The 21,919-nt window shown below is 40.0% G+C and overlaps 3 protein-coding genes across 4 annotated transcripts in view; 1 reads left to right on the top strand and 2 right to left on the bottom strand.

Annotated features, from left to right (window-relative positions):
• Positions 1-21,919, bottom strand: part of LOC307133598 (craniofacial development protein 2-like) — a 1,416,430-nt gene that overhangs the window by 409,444 nt on the left and 985,067 nt on the right. The gene's annotated exons all lie outside the window — the stretch shown is intronic.
• styk1a (serine/threonine/tyrosine kinase 1a) lies at positions 4,278-19,181 on the top strand. The gene is made up of 10 exons (XM_079829656.1): positions 4,278-4,425; positions 5,647-5,699; positions 9,909-10,121; positions 10,389-10,619; positions 12,967-13,148; positions 14,828-14,908; positions 15,215-15,429; positions 16,848-16,888; positions 17,039-17,135; positions 18,129-19,181. Exons 2-10 carry the CDS (start codon positions 5,648-5,650, stop codon positions 18,322-18,324), a joined length of 1,308 nt encoding a protein of 435 aa, XP_079685782.1. The 5' UTR covers positions 4,278-4,425; position 5,647; the 3' UTR covers positions 18,325-19,181.
• slc2a3a (solute carrier family 2 member 3a) overlaps positions 19,395-21,919 on the bottom strand; it is a 28,175-nt gene continuing 25,650 nt past the window's right edge. The window contains exons 10-11 of one of the 2 annotated variants that reach the window (XM_079829654.1): positions 21,607-21,810; positions 19,395-21,434 (exon numbers count right to left, since the gene is read on the bottom strand). In XM_079829654.1, the coding sequence (XP_079685780.1) occupies positions 21,087-21,434; positions 21,607-21,810 (552 nt within the window). In that variant the 3' untranslated portion in view covers positions 19,395-21,086. The remainder of the gene's footprint in view (positions 21,435-21,606; positions 21,811-21,919) is intronic. The other variant, XM_079829655.1, reaches the window with a different exon arrangement.

The raw sequence follows: 21,919 nt of genomic DNA, 5'->3' as shown, positions 1-21,919 counted from the left end.
ACTCTCCATTTAAGGGCATACAGCCTCCTCGTAGAAGGAGCTCTGGAGTGCAACATGGTCTCCACTACCTCGGCAGAGAGACCTGAGTCTGTGAACTGATCCCCCTCAGGGGCCAGGCCCACAGTTTCCATAACTCCGGCCTCGGGTGCAGAATCGACCCCGACGCCTGGGAGAGAAGGTCCCTCCTGATGGGAATCTCCCACGGGGAACCCTCTAGAAGGGACACAATGCCCGAAAGCCATACTCGGCCCGGCCAGAACGGGGCTATTAGCAACAGACGAACCCCGTCCCGGCGTACTCTCTCCAGGACTCTTGGTAGCAACGCCAGAGGGGGAAAGGCGTACAGACGCAGCCTCGGCCACGTCTGCACCATGGCATCCAACCCCAGAGGGGCTGGATGTGTGAGGGAATAAAATAGGGGACAGTGCGTTGTCTCCTGAGACGCAAACAAATCCACCTGAGCCTGACCGAAGTGGTTCCATAGGAGCTCCACCACCTCTGGGTGGAGTCTCCAGTTCCCTGGCACCACTCCCTGCCTCGACAGGGAGTCTGCCGTCGTGTTCAGATACCCCGGAATGTACACTGCTCGTAACGATAACAGTTTGCCCTGGGTCCAAACTAAGACTCGATGAGCCAACTTCCACAGCCGGCGCGAGCGTAGCCCCCCCTGGCGATTTATATAGGAGACCACCGATGTGTTGTCCGAGCGAACCAACACATGATGGCCCCTCAGGTCTGGGAGAAAGTGCCTGAGCGCCAGGAACACGGCCATCAGCTCCAACTGGTTTATATGCCAGGAGAGCTGATGGTCGCTCCACAAACCTTGAGCTGGGCGGCCACTCATGGTCGCCCCCCAGCCGGTGAGAGATGCATCCGTCGTTAGCGTTAAGCGACGACAAGGAGCCCCCAGCACCGGACCCTGGGACAAGAACCAAGGATCTTTCCACATGACTAAGGCACGTAGGCATCGCCGCGTGACCTTGATCATGCGAAACGGATTTCCCCTCGGGGAGAATCCCTTGGTCTTGAGCCACCACTGTAAGGGTCTCATGTACAGCAGGCCAAAAGGTATTACGTTGGACGCTGCTGCCATCAAACCCAGCAGTCTCTGGAACTGCCTTACAGTGACTGACTGGCCTAGCTTCATCCTGGTTACTGAGTGTAGGATCGAATTCACCCTGGCGGGCGCCAGGCGCGCCCTCATGGTGCTCGTGTCCCAAACTACGCCGAGAAAAGTAGTACTCAGTTGTGGAGATAGCACACTTTTCTTTGCGTTTAACCTCAACCCCAACGCCTTCATATGAGCGAGCACAGCATCTCGATGCTGAGCCGCTAGCTGTTCCGACTCTGCTAAGATTAGCCAGTCGTCGATGTAGTTCAGCACGCGAATGCCCTGGAGTCTCAGCGGAGCCAAAGCTGCATCCACGCATTTTGTGAAGGTGCGGGGTGATAGTGCTAGGCCGAATGGAAGAACCCGATATTGGAATGCCTCGCCCCCGAAAGCAAACCTGAGGAACTTCCTGTGTTGAGGAAGGATGGAGACATGGAAGTACGCGTCTTTCAGGTCTATTGTGACACACCAGTCCCTGGACCTGAACTGACACACGATCTGTTTTAGCGTAAGCATCTTGAATCTTAGCTTCTTTACCGCCCGATTTAACTGGCGCAGATCCAGAATAGGACGCAGTCCTCCATCCTTCTTCGGAACTACGAAGTACCGGCTGTAAAACCCCGACTCTCTGCTGTGGGGAGGAACCCTTTCTATAGCCTCTTTCCGCAGAAGAGTCTGTACTTCTTGTTCCATTACCAGAGCCTGCTCGGAGTTTACTACCGTGGGTAGTACCCCGTTGAATTTGGGTGGGTGTGACCCGAATTGTATTCTGTACCCTTTTTCTATAGTACGCAGGACCCACTCTGAGATATTCGGCAGAAGTTTCCACGCTGCCAGAAAATCTACTAAGGGAACCAGCCCCTCGGGGCTGGCCTCTGGATTTTGTTGTGCGGGCAGTTTGGTGTCCTGAAACGGCGCGCCGGCAGGAAGCAACCAAACTGACCCACTTTGAGCCCTCCATGGAGGGAGCGAGCATCCCCGCGCCGCTACGTTTCCGGGCGGACGTGGAGATATGCGCTCGCCGAGAACCGCTGCGCCCTGAAGCACCAGAGGTGGCAGGGTTGGCAGAACGGCCCCCTGATGGCACCGAGAGGATACGGGTGCCTCGGCACACCGCTTCCCCTTGGAGGGGACTGCCATCAGAAGCCTGACACCCTTGGCGTCAGGACTTCTTCGCCGAGGCCTTCCTAGAGATAAGGACGGTCCTCAGATCCGCTCTACCTCGGGAAGACCTCGGCTGAGAGCGCTGCCCCGGCCCCCAGTCTCTCTGTGGGGGAGCGCGGGTAGCAACACTCTCTTTTTGTTGCGCTCTATATGAGGAGGACGTACTCGGCTGGGTCTGCTCCCGCCCAGCAGCCCCAGAGACATGAGACTTTCTAGGGAGAAACTTCTGAAACGCCGCCGCCTGCTTTTTTGATTCTTGGAACCTCTCGACGACCGCATTAACTGAGTCGCCGAAGAGGCCAGCAGGGGAGATAGGAGAATCTAACAGAAATTTTTTATCCTTCTCTGTGATATCAGATAAATTCAACCACAAATGTCTCTCCGTGGCCACCAGGGCTGCCATAGAACGGCCGATGGATTTGGCCGTCTCCTTGGTAGCCCGAAGAGACAAATCTGCAGCTCTCCTAATCTCCGCGATCGTTTCTCTCCCCACTTCTACACATTCGTCATCGATGTCTTTCAGCAGGTCAGCCTGGTATGCTTGAAGCACCGCCATAGTGTGTAAACAGGCGGCCGCCTGACCTGCTGCCGAGTATGCCCTACCCACTAAAGCCGACGTTGTTCTGACCGGCTTAGTGGGCAGCTGCGGGGCTTTTAGCGATGATGCAGACCCGGGAGAGAGATAGCTCGCGAGCGTCTCTTCTACCCGAGGCATCGCCGCATAATCGTGCTTTTTCAACCCCACAATGTTGGAATATGACGCAGTTGTAGGGTTAAATGGACGAAAAGATGCTGGTTTAATCCATGATCTCGACACCTCGGTGTGGAGATCAGGAAAAAACGGCAAGCCCCGCCTTGGAGGTTGCGATGTAGATGGCAGAAAGCGTTCGTCTAATTTACTCGGCTGACGAACCACCTGCGTCTCGGCTGGCCAGTCTATTTGCAGCCTGGCAACAGCGCGAGTCACAACCTCCAACAGCTCCTCATTAGCGTGTGAATGAGGCGGCGAAACCTCATCTAAATAATCCAGGCTCACCACATCCAACTCCTCAGAGCTGGAATGATGCTGAGCCTGCGCTTCAGCGCGAGCAGAAGAAACCGCAGCGCGTGCTTCTAACTCGGCAGCTGAAGCGTCAGATCTAGCGGGTGAAGGCAGAGATAGGGGATCACCCGTCTCTAACCCCTCCGCTAGATCCCTTTGCGATCCCCAGGACATAAGCCTTCGCTGTGCCTCAGCAACAGCGGGACCTGCACCCTGGGGAACGCGAGCCGAAGCGCCCTCCTCAAAGAGCGCTCGGCGGGATCGGAGAGTTCTCATGGGGAGCTTTTCACAGTGCTCACAGTCAGCTCTCTCGAGAGCTGACTGTGCATGCTCCGATCCCAGACATACAACACACAGCAGATGTGTATCCCCACCCGTGATGTAACGAGGGCAGGGAGAAGCACACTGTCTGAATTGTTGTAGATTCGCCATTATTTTTCTTTTAGAGAGACACACACACACTTTGATATATATATTGGACAAACGATTTCACATGGAGCGCTTGTGAAGACACAGAAGCTGACATTGTTTGGTTCAGGGGTGCTTTATAGTTTCCTGGTCGCTGACGTCACCCGCCTATGACGTCCTGTCACGCCATTGGACTGATTTTACGAGTGCTTCATGACGCAAACGCAGGGGCGTTCCCGCAGCGCTTGACGCAGCGCGAGTTCCCTTGAAAGGGAACTCCATTCTGTGTCATTGTGATATAGGCTATGTAAAGACGCTCATTAAGGTTAATTCACACATACAGGTAAAATTTGAGGCAAATGTTTAATTAAGCTTAAGTAAACACATACTATGTTATTAACAAATGACAGCTGAGCCAGTCTCATATCAAAAGCTGTCTATCTGGTACAGTGATACATGGCAGAAACTCAGGTGAAGGCGGAGCTTACAGAAACAGCTGTAGGAGGTGGGTGTGGCAGCAACAATTTAACCAGATGACCGACAGCAAGATGAATAGCTCTTGGAGAATACGAAGAGACGGGACAGAGATGATACTTTGGGAATAAAATACGGCAAAAACAGCCTCTGACAAGAAGGAAATTACAACATTTTAAAAATGAGAAATAGTTTCATAATTCTTCACACACAGAGAAGATGACATGTAAGTTTTTCATTGATGTGCCTTATATATATATATATATATATATATATATATATATATATATATATATATATATATATATATATACACACACACACACACCTCACGAAACAATACATGTGTGTGTGTGTATATATATATATATATATATATATATATATATATATATATATATGTATATATATATATTTATATACACACACACACATATATATATACACATATATGTATTTTAACAAATGTATTTTCACATCAAAACAGTTGAGTAAAAAATATGCATTATGTATGTGGGTATAAATGCATCCTTATAGTACTCAAAAGAGTTAGAGGATTGACTGGTCAGTAAATTAAGTCAATTAATTTTATCTACATTTTCACTGGCTTAATTCTAATGCAGTTAAACCAAGATTTGAAATCCACAAGCTGATATTTATATACTGAGCTCACATTTTGTGTGATCAAATTTGTGGTGTGTCTATGATGTAAAGAAAGTAATGCAGAGGAACAGGTTGAGTGACAGTCTGGTAGTCTCGTACACAAGCTCAAGATGTCACAGAAAAAAATGTGCTGACAAAGAATGATTAAATAGCAGGAGTGTTCAAGGCATCAACTTGTCAACATGTTTTTTTTTATTTTATATACTGTACAGGTACATGTTCTGCATGTCTCAATAAATTAAAAGCTATTTTTAAACCAAAGATCACAAATTTCATTGTTGTGACTACCAGTGTTGATCATATTTTCTTTTCATGCCAGTGTTATATATAGAGGCAAATGCTTCATCATTGTCATGATTTAATTATGACAAATATTTAGCCACTTATCAAATAGGATTGGACTCCATAACTGCTTACATATTTCATTGCTGAATAAATGTCAGATATGCCCAAATGAACAAAATTTTGCTTTAAGACTGATATTAAAAAGCATTGTGAAAACATACAAATGACTTACTCACAATATAAACACACTAGCAATGTATAACATTTTCTGCAAAACACAAACCACATCTGAACATTTTCAGTCTAGTTTTATGTCTTTCAGAGAGCTGCCAAACTGCACACATGCACTGCATGATTATGCCAGAGATGTTATCCTTACACCCATAAAACCCACAAGCTGATGGAGGCGAATAGCATTGCACATTAATTGCTAGATATCAGTTTACACAGAGTGTTTTGAAGTTGGTGCTTTCTCTAAATATTTTTTCCCCCTTTACAGTATGTCTAATTCAACTAACACAACAAATCCATGTTTACCAGGAAGTCTTTGTGGTAAGTGATGTGCTAGGTTCAATTTATTCATTTTAGTCTCTCAAAATTGTTTTTTTAAAAGAAATTGATGTTTATTTATGGCCCGTTTCCACCAAGCGGTGCAGTTCAGTTCAGTTCAGTACAGTACAGTTCAGTACGATTCGAGAGATCAGGGAGTGAGGGATACATTATTAACCAAGACGTTCCTTATCTATCAATCACTACAACGCTGTGTCGACTGACAAATTGGATCCCTATGGAAACCATCACAACCACTGAACTGTGTTACAAGTGTTTCCTTTCTGCTGACCTCCAAAGCAGACAAAGCTGCTCAGAGCTTTCCACGTAAATACTCAGGACACGGACGTGACACAGCAACACAAGGTGCTGAGTCTGCCTCCTCTGGAAAGGAGTGGTGGGAACTTTGGGCACATATCCGGGCAAGATTCGCTGACTGAAAATGCCTGCAGGTCCCCCAACCTCTGGATGGAGGTGAGCGTGGTCAGGAGCGCTGTCTTTAGAGACAGGATCTTAAGCTCGACTGACTCCAGAGGCTCAAAGACGCAGCCTGCGTGGATTTAGCCTTCTGGCACCTCTCAGAAACCTGATGACTAGATCATGCTTTCCCAAAGACCAACCGTCTATTGTAATGTGACGAAGAACTGCTGGGCAAAGTCCTCGACAGTGTTGCCGAAGAGGCAACCTTGCAAGATGGGGGAGTTGAGAAAGCGCACTTTGTCAGCATCCCGCATCTCTGTAAGGTTTAGCCAGAGATGTCATTCCTGGTGGCGCCACAAGTACACCATAATTGTACGCTTCACCTGGGGAATCTTTGCGTACCCCCTGGCGGCCCCACTATCGAGGGTAGTGAGAGTGGAGGAGGCTACGAAGTGGCTTTCGGACAGTTAAAGGTGCCTTCCATGACTTCTGGACCTCCTTGTGCACTTCCGGGAAGAAATGCACTGGGGCAGGATGCAATTGTGAACCATGTGGCAGAGGCAGCGTGTTTGTGGCCCAAACATGTGAGACAGCGATCTCCTCTGTTGCAAGCTCTTCGTGAATGGAAACGCTCTTTACGAGGTGATTGGAAAGAGTGATTGCTGTACACAACCACTCGGCTCCAAAGCAAATATTTGAATGAGTGGATTGTGCCACCATCTTATATACCCATATGTACGGAGGAGTGGCTTGGCATGCAAATTCCACTTGCCAATTCCAGTGGCCGTTTTTCTAAAACTCTGAGGTGATAGGGGTTCCCAAGAGAGACCCCATTTATCAGTCAACATAAAATTGTAGTGACTGACAGATAGGAAAATGGATTTATGTTACATAGATTTAATTCAGTGCTGTTCTTTCAAACGTTTCATTCATCAAAGAATCCTGAAAAAATACATCACTGTTTCGAAAAAAAATATTATGCAGCCACAATTGTTTTCAACATTAATAATAATAATAAGAAATGTTACTTGAGCAGCAAATCAGCATATATGAATGATTTCTGAAGGATCATGTGACACTGAAGGCTGCAGAAAATTCAGCTTTTTATGCTTTTTGGCCATTCATTTACATGACAGCGTTTAAGGGTCTGAAATGCAAACTTTTGAAAATGGGTTTCAAAGTGCAAGTTTTTGAAAATCATAGCATTATCGTCTCCGCATAAGCTACAAAGACGCACATATGGAGTGTATTTAGGCCATGCCCACACCGGTTGGGGGCAATCGAACGCTCTCCATTGACTTTGCATTGCGTGAGGCTGCCTCCTTGTCATTTCGGACTTATAACAAAAAAATGAACAATGTCTAAAAGCTGATATGTGACAAGGTACAGCAAACAAGCTAAAAAACACAGAAATAAGTTTTTATAAGCTGTTGACCCAAAAAAAACAGAGCGTTTAAGGAGACAAAAGTGGATACAGGCAATACAGGCAGAGTATGTTCACGGTTAACATACTCTGAGTTGGCTGAACTTACTCCCGGACTCGTTTTTGGAACCAGCATACCTCAGACAACCAGACAATTCAGAGTATGTTCCCAGTTAACACACAAGACATTCTCAACAGAGCGACGAATCGATGATTCACCATGGAAACAGACGCCAAGAAACAGCTCACCATTCTACTTCCTCTTCTTCTTTTGTTTAATGGCGATTTACGTAACCAACTTAGTGCACATCGCCACCTATTTGGTGATTATGCAATCATTTTTTCAATATCTTCGTTTAATAAGTAATCTTTATTCACTGAGAATAAGGATTATATTGTTTATTTGATGCTAATTAATTGGATGCAGATCCATGTGTGAGATGACAATAAATAAATAATAAATATATTTGAATTTAATTAACATTTAAACATTTCATTTTTATATTTTTTTATTCTAATTCTTTAGAATTAATATAATATTGTATATTATATAACTGCAACAAATTTGGTTATATTAATAACTATATTAATTATATGTATAAAAAAAACATCTGAATACCTCTTAAGCGAACTAACCCTGGAACATAACCTAATCTGCTACTGACATACCCTGAAAGTTACTTCCGTTTTTGGAACCTAAAGTTGAGGTATGTCACATAACCTGCTTTCTGGAATACCCCCCAGGGCAGCTTCAAACAATGAGCACTGTGATGTCATTGGTGTAGAGGAAGTGGGAGGAGACTAGGCTGCGTTCAGCCCCGACAAAACATTGCAAAACGTATTTTAAACGGAAACGGTGCTGCGTTGAACACCCTGTTCTGATGACGCAAGAGTTGCAACTATGGCAGCTGAGAAGGCATTTTTTGTGTTCTTTTTGAAGAATTTTCGGAGCATGATGAAATCTATACAAATACGTGTTTAATACTGCAAAATACATTCAATCACTGCCCTTGCCGTCCAGAATAAAAGAGAACATCCCCATCCCATTTAATTAACTTTTTTATCTCCTGGCAATCAATTCTCATTTAAATCATTTTATTTCTAGCTCTTAAAGTTTTAATACCTTGTATTTTCTTTCTCATTTTTATGTAAAGCACTTAATTACCATTGTGTATGAAATTTGGTAGGCTATCATCATGTTGATATGCTATATTTTTACTTTAAAACTCTTATGGCAATCACGTCTTCTAATATCTTCAATTGTTGCGAGCTGCAGCGGACATATCTGTAAACAACTTCACACAACTTGGACCCATTTTGCGAACTGTCTCTTTAATACCGCGTGGTTTATATTCATGTTGCTGCTTATTGGGTTGACATATTTGACACACCCACCAAACGAGAGAAAACGCATCTCAAACCAAGGCGGTAATCCTACACCCGGAAAACATACCTTCAATAGGGGCGGCCATTGCTAACCAAGCCATCACCTGCTGTTAGCATCCCATTTCATTTTGGCCTCACTTTGACAGTGAATATCTTTACATCTGAGGCATTTAAAGACTCCATTCGTCCATTGTTTATTTCTAAACAAACATGACAATGTATAAAAGGCTCCATTACCTTGTATCTTACACTATCGCCCTGTTGAAGCTGTTTTTGTAAAATATAGGCTAACGATTGCGTCATAACCACGCGTCGCGTTGCGTGTGTCGCGTTGATGAGCAAATTACCGAATAGACCCGAGGAGAAGCGCGTAGGCAATCTTTTACTGTCTATGAGGCAATCGGGGGGACGTGGAGGCATAAAGTCCAATAAAGTCAAGGGAGAAGCATGGGGAGAAGCCAAGAGAGAGCCAAAAGCAACAGGACAAAATATTTCAACAACGTGATTCAGATTTCACTTTGCACAACTACTAGAAGACTTGCCACTGTCAGACAGGTTGCTCACGTCACATCTACGTCGTCAAGCTCAGTCTGAGTCTGCGCAGTACACTCAGCTATCAGGAAGTGAGTGCTTCTACGTGACTTCATTTTTTCTCCGTGAAGTCTATGGGGTCGCTGTGTCCATTACTGTCTATGGGTGTGTCTCAATCAGCTCCCTAGTTCAGTAGTCAGGGCACTGATCAGGGAGTCAGCCCATTGACTTATGTCCTTATCAGTGCACTGACTACTGAACTAGGAAGCTGATTGAGCCGCACCCTCAGTCTCAAACCCGTTGCACACCGTTTCCAGGAAACATGACGTTCAACCGGAAACCATAGCAAAACGTTGCACGTGCCCAGGTGTCTAATTACATGACACACCCTCAACTCTATCTGTGAACAAAACATGCCAGCATATAACACAAATTTTCTATTTTCCTTGCAGAGGTACTTTTTTATGAAGTGGAACTGATCGTCGTTCCAGTGCTGTTTCTCGTGGCTTTTCTTGCCACGCTGATCATTTTGTTTGTGCTCAAATGCTCCCATAAGCATTCACATCTTTATGGAGGCCACAGAAAAGAAAAATATGACATACAACAACATCATAACCCACACAGGCACCGCAAAAGCAACAGACGGCACCTGCAAGGCATTGATGGTAGCTACGGCATCTGACTGTTTTACTCACTCAAATACTCAAGTCGCTCAGTTGTGTTTATTTAAAGGCCTTCTGTTTCATGCATGATCGCAATGTTTATTTATAAGCCTTCCTGACCATGCATGATTGCTATCTTTATTTAAAGGGCTTTCCCTTTGTGAATGATATTAATAGATTATCTAGTTCATTCATTATCAAAGTGTTTATATAAAGTCTTAATATACACCAAATTCTTTTAACAACTTTTGATTCACTTTGCAACAACAGCTCCGCCAGAGCTGAACCCAATGGAACATGAGATTATTCACATGACAGACCAACTTCAGCATGACATGCAGAATTCTGGGCCTGCAGTACCTCAGGACACCACTGTGAGGCATCCGGGCACCTTCCAGATGGTCTCTCCACTCCCCCTCACCTTCTCTGTGAAACAGGACAACTTCACATTGCACAGAGCTGTCATGGACAGCCAGCCAGTCATTTCAAGAGTGCTTAAAGGTAAGGTTGGATCGGTGTATTCTGATATAATTTATAAACTCTTATAGGCCTAGTATATGTATTCATATTTTGAATTAGCTTTTATTTCATATTTTCATTTTCATTTTAGTTTAGGTTTTAGTCATTTTATTATGTACTTTTTTCATTTTTATTAGTTGTCCAGTTATGTCTGTATATCTGACTTTTTTTAACTTGGATTGCGTCTCAATTATCTCCCTAGTTCAGTTGTCAGGCCACTGATCAAGGGGTCGGGCATTTTAAGTGCTGTCTTAATCACAAAATCATTTCAGTGCACTGAAGCATTCACTCCCTGAAAAAGTCCCACAATGCACCATAAAAACCAGGGAGCATCGATGATTACTATGTTCAGAATGTTGCTGGTTTGATTCTCCCAAGGATGCTTGGATGAATGGATAGATAGGTAGATAGATCAGGGGCGTAGCCACTATGATGACTAGGCCCCCCCAGTTTATTATACAAATATAATAATATTTATTAAATTAACAGTTGTTTAAATTATTTTAACATAATTACAAAATTATTATAACATCTGAAATACTAAAATAATTAAAATGTTTTTTCTTTTTGTTTTTTTTTTACAGTCTATTGTTTTTGCATATTGCTTGATGAGTTTGATTGACAGCTGTGTTAGGCAATTAGGTGTCAGGCTGTCTCATGTATTTTGCGCTTCATGAAGTGTGTTTACCTATTTACTTAGCCTATAATTTGCAGTTGTGTGATAGATAAACAGCAGCGATGCAAAATTCTATAAAAAGGACTTTTAAAAACAGGCATTAACGCGGGAGAGAACCCATCCATCAGGCCGCAAGTAACAGTAAGACTTTTCAATTCCAAGCGCAGGTTAAAGGGATAGTTCGCCCAAAAATGAAAATTAGATTTACTCACCCTCAAGTCATCCGAGGTGTATATGACATTCTTCTTTCAGACGAATAAAATCTGAGTTATATTAAAAATGTTCTGGCTAATCCAAGCATTATAATAACAGTAATAGTTGCTTCTGTTTTTGATGCATTTTTAAAAAAATGCATCTGTCCTTCAAATAACGTGCTCCACGCAGCTCCGGGGTGTTAATAAAGGCCTTCTGAAGCGAATCGATGCGTTTGTGTAAGAAAAATATCCATATTTAAAAATGTATTTCATTTTTTTTCTATGGCTCTGCATCAGCCGTCCCCGCGCCATCACTTCCGGCGAATAAGGTCAAAATACATGCAAAATACCGGCGCGATCATAGATTCCTCATTAGTGCCTGCGCGGATTGGTAGAATGAGGCATCTACGCATTTATTTCTTTGATCGCGCAAGTATTTTTACCTTATTTGCCGGAAGTTATGGCGCTGAGAATACTAGATGACATTCATCTGATAAGTAATAGGTAAAAAAATTACATAAATACTGTTCGGTTTCTCGCAGAAACCGATCGTTTTGTGTCTTAAGACATCAATGTATCGCCACGAGCCGCATGGTTTAATAAGGATTCGTATGTCTATGTGATTTTACTCTCATTGCTCTCATACTCTAAAATATCCCCATTGACATGCATTATACGACTATCACACTGCAACGGTTGGAGTTAAAAATCTTAATTTGTGTTCTACTGAAGAAACAAAGACACCTACATCTTGGATGCATTGGGGGTAAGCAGATAAACATAAAAAAATTGTTTTTGGGTGAACTATTCCTTTAATTCTGTAAAGCCAGGAACACGCCATTGGTATCTGTCAGTTGTGATAGTGTAGGGGTAAGGTGCGTGGCACAAAGTTTTGACGCAATTCGACCTGAGGTCGAATCTGGCTTTTGCCGAACTCGCTGTACTTCCTTTACCCATCACATATCAGATCGGAAATGCATTTATTTTCAATTAAAAATGAAGAAAATATTAGAAAAGTGGAAATAAAGTGTCTAACGTTTGTTGTAACCGCTGCTCATGTTTTGTATGTGGACAGGTAGTAGCTACAGTTTTGGTTTATGTTGACAGTGACAAGTGTGAAAGTGCCCGCTCCCTTTTGCCCAGGCCCGACCAAAAATAAAATTCTGCCTACGCCACTAAGATAGATAGATAGATAGATAGATAGATAGATAGATAGATAGATAGATAGATAGATAGATAGATAGATAGATAGATAGATAGATAGATAGATAGATAGATAGATAGATAGATAGATAGATAGATAGATAGATAGATAGATAGATAGATAGATAGATAGATAGATAGATAGATAGATAGATAGATAGATAGATACATACATACATACATACATACATACATACATACATACATACATACATACATAAAATCTTACTTTCTACTCCAATTTTTCCTCATACAGAATCAGCCAATGACAGAGAGTGCCAGTCCTTTCTCGGGTTTTCCCACTTCCTCTCAGAGTTGGGACCGCACCCATCGCTGCCTAAATTATTGGGGGTGGAAACTGCACGTAAACCCTTGGTGATAGTGGTAGAACAGCTGGAACACGGAGACCTGCTGAGCTTCCTGTGGAGGTGCAGACAGGTACAGAGCAATGTTTAACTTTCAGTCTTGCAGGGTATAAAGAGATTGCTAAAAACAAAAGGCCAAATATGTCATGAACTGGCTTAGCAAGTTTAGGTTTCTATCCTGTTTGACATATTTCCTTTTGAAACATGAATTTGGGAGTGAAAGGGGATTATACCTGTTTACTTCACATCACAGAAATGAACTATGATACTACCTTGATAATAAAAAACAATATTCTTATCCTAGCGCTCGAAATAATTCATTGGTTTGAGTAGAGCCAACTCAAATCAAACAAGTTAGTTTAAACAAATGACTTTTATGAGTATTTAGAACTTTCTTTTTCTTGTTCTCAAAACTGACACTCAAAAGGGACAGTAAATGCCAAAATTAAGTGTTATATTATGTTTTTTTGTTCAAGATTAATGTTAAGTGGGAGATTTAGTAGTGTTTAATGTTTTATGATAGTTTAGAAGAGTTTCTGTTATGTTGTTTTTTTTTGGCTGTTTTGTAGGTTTACCATCATGGTGACGAGTGGAGCATGAGCTTAGTTTGAGAACAGGTTTATGTTAATGCTGCCCTCATTCAGCAAGTGCTATGCTAATGCTACCAAAGCATTGCGTAACCAATTAGCAAGGTAGCATTTATTTTATTAGCTAGTTAAAGCTAGCCAAGTTTATTTTGAGTTTTGCTAACTTATACAGGTTTACAGCGTGGACAAAAATGCAAGATTAGTTCTGTTTTCCTAGAAAAGATAAATATTTCATATTTATAAACTGATTATAAATAATGTTTTTGAAATGCTTTTATATTTATATTTTAAATAATTTAATTGTTTTGCTTCTCTGTTAGCATATCTGCATATCTTTATAGACATACATTACATATATATATACACACACATACAGTATATACAATATATATATACAATTTACACTAGTGTTCTAAAGTTTGGGGTCAGCGAGATTGTATTTTTGAAATAATTCATATTTTTATTCAGCCAGGATGCATTAAATTTATCAAAAGTGACAGTAAAGACATTTATATAATAGTACAAAAAAAAATCCTGAAAAAAATATATCTTTCTATAAAAAACTATTTATCAGCACAACTGTTTTAAACATTGATAATAAAGCATGTTTCATGAGCACCAAATCAGCACATTATAATTATTTCTGAAGGATCATGTGACTGAAGATTTGAGTAATGATGCAGAAAATTCAGCTTTTCCATCACAGGAATAAATTACATTTAAAAATATATTAAAATAGAAAAAAGGTTATTTTAAATTGTAATATTATTTCACAATATTACTATTTTTACAGTATATTTAATCAAAAACATTCTGCCTAGGTGAGCATAAGAGATATCTTTCAAAAATATAAAAAAATTGATACTGACCCCAAACTACATTTTAGGAGTACAAATAAATACCCTCAAAGCTAACAGATCTGAACTAAAAGCCACAAAACTGCAATTTTGATCGATAAACATGACATGTCTTGCAATTATATAAAATATTAACATTAAACTTTCTGAATGCATTGATCAGTTATTGGAACTAGAGGTCACCTGTGAATGAATGATATAGAGGTTGTGACATTACTGATGATCTCATTTGTAATGGATTGATTAAAAGTCAAAGTACAAGTTTCAACATCACCTTTGTTTTGACTGACTGTAAATCTCTTTCACAGGATCACACAGATCAGGCAGCACCGTGTGACATGACTGAAAAACGAATCTTTACCATGGGTGCTCAGATTGCATCTGCTCTGGTTAGATAACAAATCAGCTTGCACGATATATACCATCATATTGACAAGTCAGTTACATCATGAAAGCCTGCCAATGTATAAACGTATATAAATAGATGGAGAGTTTTTCTGAGCCACTCCATGCATGCTTTAAGCACATACCGTCAACTTCATAAATCAAAATGAGCCTTTTACTTTGTTTGACTCTGGCATGCATTAATCATGGCCAGTCACGGAGAATTTAGGATTTTACAATGTACAATAAATATACTGTCATACCCAAGATCACATGTTCTTGTTCTGACACGATCGGTCTTGATATTCCAGGAGTATCTGCATAGTAAGAACTACATCCATGGCAATGTCAGGGCTCGAAGTGTCCTGGTTGGTCAGGACCTGACGATCAAGCTGTGGGGTTTGGGTCCGGCATATCACAGGCAAATGAGTGAAGGCTCTATAAAAGACGTGGAAGATATGGAAATGAGAAAGTGGCAAGCACCAGAGGTGTTGGGACGGCAACCTCTCCAGAAAAGCAGCGACATGTGAGTTTACTTTCAGTCAAGGGTTGTAGCAACTAATAATGTAATAACTGCACATAATGTAATAAGTATTACATTACTATTGTAATACAATGTTCATAATGTAATCATTTTCTCAAAACTTAATAAAATCTTGAGCTCATAATTTAATAACAATTTTACATTATGAGAAATGTATTACATAACCAAAAATATAATTGCAATAGCTTTTAAAACATAAAAAATTAGTATTCCTTTACAGTACATTTTACATACATAACAGTAAATCTAAATCCAGTATTAAACTACATGTGAAATGCAACAGATTTAAATACTCATGCAATTATTATTATTATATTTTTATTACACATAAAACATTGGTATTTCTTTGCAGAACATTTAAAAATTACTGATACTACTACTTTAAGGTGCAAAAGTTCTGACAAATTGTATTTTTTACTTCAAAAAAACAAACAGTTTTAACAGGGGTGTGTGGACTTTTTATAATCACTGTACATGATTGTAAGTTGTACTGTATTTTTCAATACAGTTGCCATTGGCTGAAGCAGATAACGCTATCACACACACACACACACACACACACACACACACACACACACACACACACACACACACACACACACACACACACACACACACACACACACACACACACACACACACACACACACACACACACACACACACACGTTTGTTTTTGTGAAATGTGAGGACATTCCATAGGCGTAATGGTTTTAATACCGTACAAACCGTATTTTCTATCCCCTTACACTGCCCCTGCCCCTAAACCTAGCCCTCACAGGAGACTGTGCAGTTCACTTTCTGTGAAAAAAAAACTTGTTCTGTATGATTTATAAGCATTTTGAAAAGTGAGGACATGGGGAACGTCCTCATATTTCACCCTCTTTTTGTAATACCTATGTCATACCCATGTCATTATACACATTTGTGTCCTGATATTTCACGAAAACATGCCCACACACACACACACACACACACACACACACACACACACACACACACACACACACACACACACACACACACACACACACACACACACACACACACACACACACACACACACACACAACCAAACACACCTAACCAAACACACATAAATCCCCCCTTTCCCAACATCAGGGCCAGCAAACTTCTGCAGCATTTACAGAGAGAGAACAAAATAACCACACACACACACACACACACACACACACACACACACAGTGCATACGCCGTATACCCACTAGGAAAGGTCAAGAATTTCCGTATACCTACATTTTGAGAAAATTACATAATGAACATTTTATTACAATAATAATGTAATACTTATTACATTATGTGCAGTTATTAGATTATGAGTTGCTGCTTTTTACCCGTTGATCTTTACATTGTATTCATTTCTATTTAATCCTCCATAGATGGTCCTTTGGCATTTTGCTCTATGAGATGGTGACATTAGGTGAGTGTGTTTGTCATCCAATATTATAAAAATCATTCTCATTAAAAGAGAAAGCTACAGCTGCATGTTTGCAGTTGGACTCCACTTCTATGGAAAAAAATAACCAAATTGGTTAAATTGTCTAAAGCTTTTGACCTCATTGTTTCTCAGGAGAGGCCCCCTTTCCCAACATCAAGCCCAGCGAACTTCTGCAGCATTTACAGAGAGAGAACAAAATAACCAGACCCCCCAACTGCTCCAATACACTGTACGTTACTTTACCCACATACATAATTGTATAAAAAATGTAGGATTATACCATTCTACTGTTTTTAGATAAAACTGATTATGAATATGTTAGACTCATCATCCTAACCTAAACACTACCCCAAAAGACAATATTTTTTTCCATTTATATTTTAATTTATATTATATTCTATAGGATAGTTTTCTTACTAAAGTATACTTCTCTGCACACACAGATACCTTTAACTTTTTATCAGATTTATCAGATTTCTAGAGTTTCAGAAGAAATATCAACAATGTCTCAAGCAGCTCAGATCCCAAAGTCTGATATCAAATGTTTCATTCTCACCATGATCAGATCTCATTATGAACTTATTTATCATAATATTACCAAATTAATACACCCTTGTGTTAGACCCTTGTGTATCATCAAATTACCAAATTATGGTCCACAATCCACATATATTTTGATGCCCCATAATACACATGTAGTGTATGTAAAAAAACTGTGTAAACAAAACAAAAAAAAAATATTCATTTCATCTGAGACATTTTAGGACAAAACAAACAAATACATTTAACATAACTGAGATGTCTATTAAGGAGATAGTTCACCCAAAAATGAAAATTCTGTCATTTACTCACCCTCAAGTTGTTCCAAACCTGTATGAATTCATTTCTTCTGCTTTCTACACAAAGTAATATATTTGGAAGAATATGGGTAACCAAATAGTAGCTGGGCCCCACTGACTTCCTTAAATACAACTGTTTGGTATGCCAGCATCAAAATATCTTATATCTTTGATTAAATGATGACAGAATTCATTTTTTGGGTGAACTATCCCTTTAAGTCTTCTAAGAGGGACTATAAAAACATCCTCTGAGCAATATTTTCTCTATTAAAGGACAAACGTGATCAGAAACGGTCTAAACTGTAAACGTATTAGTCAACACTAATCTACTTTATTCTAATGGCCACTGTATGTGAATTTACAAAGTAACATTTGTTCCCTAGATATTCTATTATCGAATCCTGCTGTCGGTGGAAACCAAAGAAGCGAGTCTTATTGGCTGAGCTGATCAAAAAGCTCCAATCAGGAGAGAGAAGCGCCAATGATCAGGCAGTGCTGCGAGTGTCCGGGCCGCTGGACATGGAGAAATACATGCGTGAAGCGGGCTATGGAGACCCGTTCAACTACGCTGTCCTCTAATGCTCCTTTTATGTGTCACTCAACAGTGGCAGTTAGTGACACAGCAGCGACACCACTCTCAAATTTAAAGAACACCATCATCTCGTAAAGCCTGTGTTGTTATTCAGGACGTTACATCAGAATATGCACATTAGCGGAAGATTGTATCATACACACCCACAAACAAATTGTGTCTAGTACTAGTTTTGCAATTTAATTTATCATTATAGTTATTTGGGAAGGACTATATATCATAACCTTAAGCTGATACTCTTCTAATTTGTAAGCTGATCGGTACTCTTCTAATTCAAATGGAATTTATTGCATTGTAATGATGTATGTATTTAAAATACACTATTTATTAAGTTTTATCATAATTAGTGCACATGTAAATTATCATCACCTGTTTAAAAATACTGTCAAATATGTTTTTTACCACTTACTTGAACATCTTGAAGAAGACTGCGGTGCTGATCCGTGCTGGAGACTGCAGAGGTTATCTAATAATTGTTCTAAAATTATGATTTTATCTGTATTTTGTTAACTAGAAGCGGCTTGATGACGCATTGGAGTGATCTGATTGGCTTCAAAAGTCACCTTTGATTATGATTGGTTATGTAGGATGCAAAGAGATGCAAATGACGTTGCCTCATTTGAATATCAATTCTGATTAGTCAGTTTATGGCAAGCCGTTTTAGCACTAAATACTCCTGGATGTACCAGTCATAATTTAAATTTGACTAGTCAAAATTCCAATTCCAGATATCTCTTCTGCAATTTTTACTATTCGCAATTGGGATTATCTACAATGTGACTGAGTAGTCATTTCATGTGATATTTTTTTTGCTATTCACACTAATAAATCGGATATGCACAGCAAAAATGTATGCACATTATTATTAGTATGCACATTATTATTAGTAAGCACATTGATCAAAACAAAAGTTAACTTTTGACTTTAGTTATCTTGTACCTTATATTTCTGTGATGCCAATGGAAAAATTACTATATGCCAAAATACCACAAAGGCTATAGTTCGTGGAATCTGATGTATCCTATTAACTGCATTTAGGAAACAGATGGACATAACATAATTTAGACTATTTATTCTCAAAATAATACAACAACTGTACACAGTACCACTCATGATTTTGATACACATTCAGGAAAAGCCACCATAAAATATACAAATGTCAAAACATACTCTCTTTTTGACCTTCAAAAAATTACATCAATGACACTATTCAACACAGAAACATTAACTTAAGTATTTACAGGGTGATGCTCTTCTAACGCTGTACAGTAAGCAAGAACTATGTGTTGTGTACATTATGCACAGTAATGGTACAGTATGTGAAAGGCATTAACAGTTAAGATGATTGTATTAGTTAGTGTTAGAAGAGGGCTGGCTCAATGTTGCTGCTCTGGACCGCTGGAATACAACCACAGTGCACTACTGCCAGAGGAATGTTGTCTTGGACTTTTTTTTTTTTTAGAGTTTCTCTCTGTGCAACACATACATGATCACAAGAAATGGGTAAAAGCAGTTCTTCATATTACCCTTGGCCAATAAAGGTGCTTATTAATAAATACTTCCACATTGAATATCTAGACAAAAATAGCAACACCTAAGCGATGGCAGCATAAAGCGTCTATCACTTCGACTTACATGATAAAAAATATCGACTCTAATATGCGTAAAAAATAAATGTATAAATAAATAAATACTGTATGCGTACTCTTTGAAAGGGATTTAAACAAAGTGGCGGAAAGTGCAGAACTACAGTCAGACATTTATTTAAATCAAGTTAGACTTCTCTCACTACTCTGTCAAACCTCAAAGTGAGTCGGTGCAGCACATATGTAACGCTGTTACACTAAAACACAGGAAATTCAATAGCATGATTAATGGTCATAATCTAGCAAACTTCCTCCCTGATCACATCATTTGCTAAAAATCGTTATCGCGGACATGTCTGGTTCCTGATGCCGGATAGAGTACAATTCTGTCAGTCCTTTTGCGTTCTCTACGATGCAACCTTTACTGTGATTTTAGATGAATGAGTGACTTATTTATCTGAAGAGTTTGTTTCTTTAAATGTATTATTTTGGCAGTAAACTAGTGATTTTATTCTTGGCATAAGCTTTATTAGCTAGGCTATTCCTATAAATATAAATAGTTTTAAGTAATCTTCTAATTAAATAGATGTTTTGGATAAATTGTAGCAGTGATCAGAAGAAATAAAAACTTCTGTATATACATTATATATTATATATTACACAAAATTAACATCGTCAGTTCAGAAACCTTTAGATTTGATGATCACCGACTATCATTCCAGGGAAAAACACTTTGGTTTTTCTAAAAGCAAGAAATTGAGGCTTGACAGTTGAAAATGTTGAGTAAATTATGTAAAAATTCCCCTTTTCTGTTTGACTTGATATAGGAAACTATGTCCTATTTGATCATTCACATTAAAACGGCACTAAAAACTCACAAACAGGAATAAATGAGCAATAAAAGGATAAAACCCTAAAGCGAATCAATATTGCACCAAACCATCAACTGTCAAACTACACAATAAAATAAAGCTCACGTGCTGAGCTCTCATATCCTTTCAAAATATAACTAGGTGATCTGTGACGTTCCACTGTGGTTTCGTTCTTAATCTGTTTACCCTAAATAATCTTTTTCCAGTAAATAATCTCTAGTACTATATTTCTATCTTCAGTGATACATGTCATGGCTTTAATCATATTAAGCTATATAGTTAAACCATTTTTTAGATGGCGGACTTAGATTTATCCTCTTTACTAGAATTAACCAGTGGCTGAGTAACCGAGTTAGGTTTCTCTTCCACCTTTGTGCCATCAGAAGAGCTGGGCCCTTGTTCTGAGGAAGATTTGGAAGCTTCCACCAACGGGACTTTCTCTTTGACCGGAGAGGCGGGAAGTGCGACTCTGCCTGGATCCTCCACAGCGGTGACAGCCGGAGGCGGAGACCCACTAAAACCACAGGCGATCTCATCGAAAGTTCGCCCTTTGGTCTCTGGAACTTTGAAGTACGTGAAGATGAAGAAGAAGATGAGTAAGATCATGAATATAATGAAGACATATGGCCCGCACAGCTCCTGTAATTCAAAAGCAATAAGAAAAAGGTTAATTCTGATATTGTGTACACATTTTAACACAAATGAGATTACAATAACCCAGTAGTCATGAGATAAAAATGTATTATAATAGGAGCATTATTTAAAAACTTTATTTGAATGGGTTAGATTAAAGTTATTAAGTTAAACTCACCTCCAATTTAGGGAAGCTGACTCCCACAAGGAAGTTGGCTGTCCAGTTAGAGCATCCTGCAACGGCCATGGCAGCAGGACGTGGCCCCTGGGAGAACAGCTCCGCCACTATGAACCAGGGAATGGGTCCAGGACCCAGCTCAAACATGGCCACAAAGCCAAAGACTGCAGCAATGCTGAGGTAGCTAAGAGACTCGATGTCCTTCTGCTCAGGGACAAAGTTAAGAAAACATAGGTACGACATTAACATTCCCATGATGGCCAGATATTAACAGGACCTGTTTTGAATCTTTAGCAAAATGAAATCACACAGA

This window comes from Gobio gobio, assembly GCF_949357685.1.
Source record: "Gobio gobio genome assembly, chromosome: 11".
NCBI classification, from domain to species: domain Eukaryota; kingdom Metazoa; phylum Chordata; class Actinopteri; order Cypriniformes; family Gobionidae; genus Gobio; species Gobio gobio.
The sequence above is the reverse complement of the archived record's forward strand: the minus strand, read 5'-3'. Positions and strand labels throughout refer to the sequence as shown.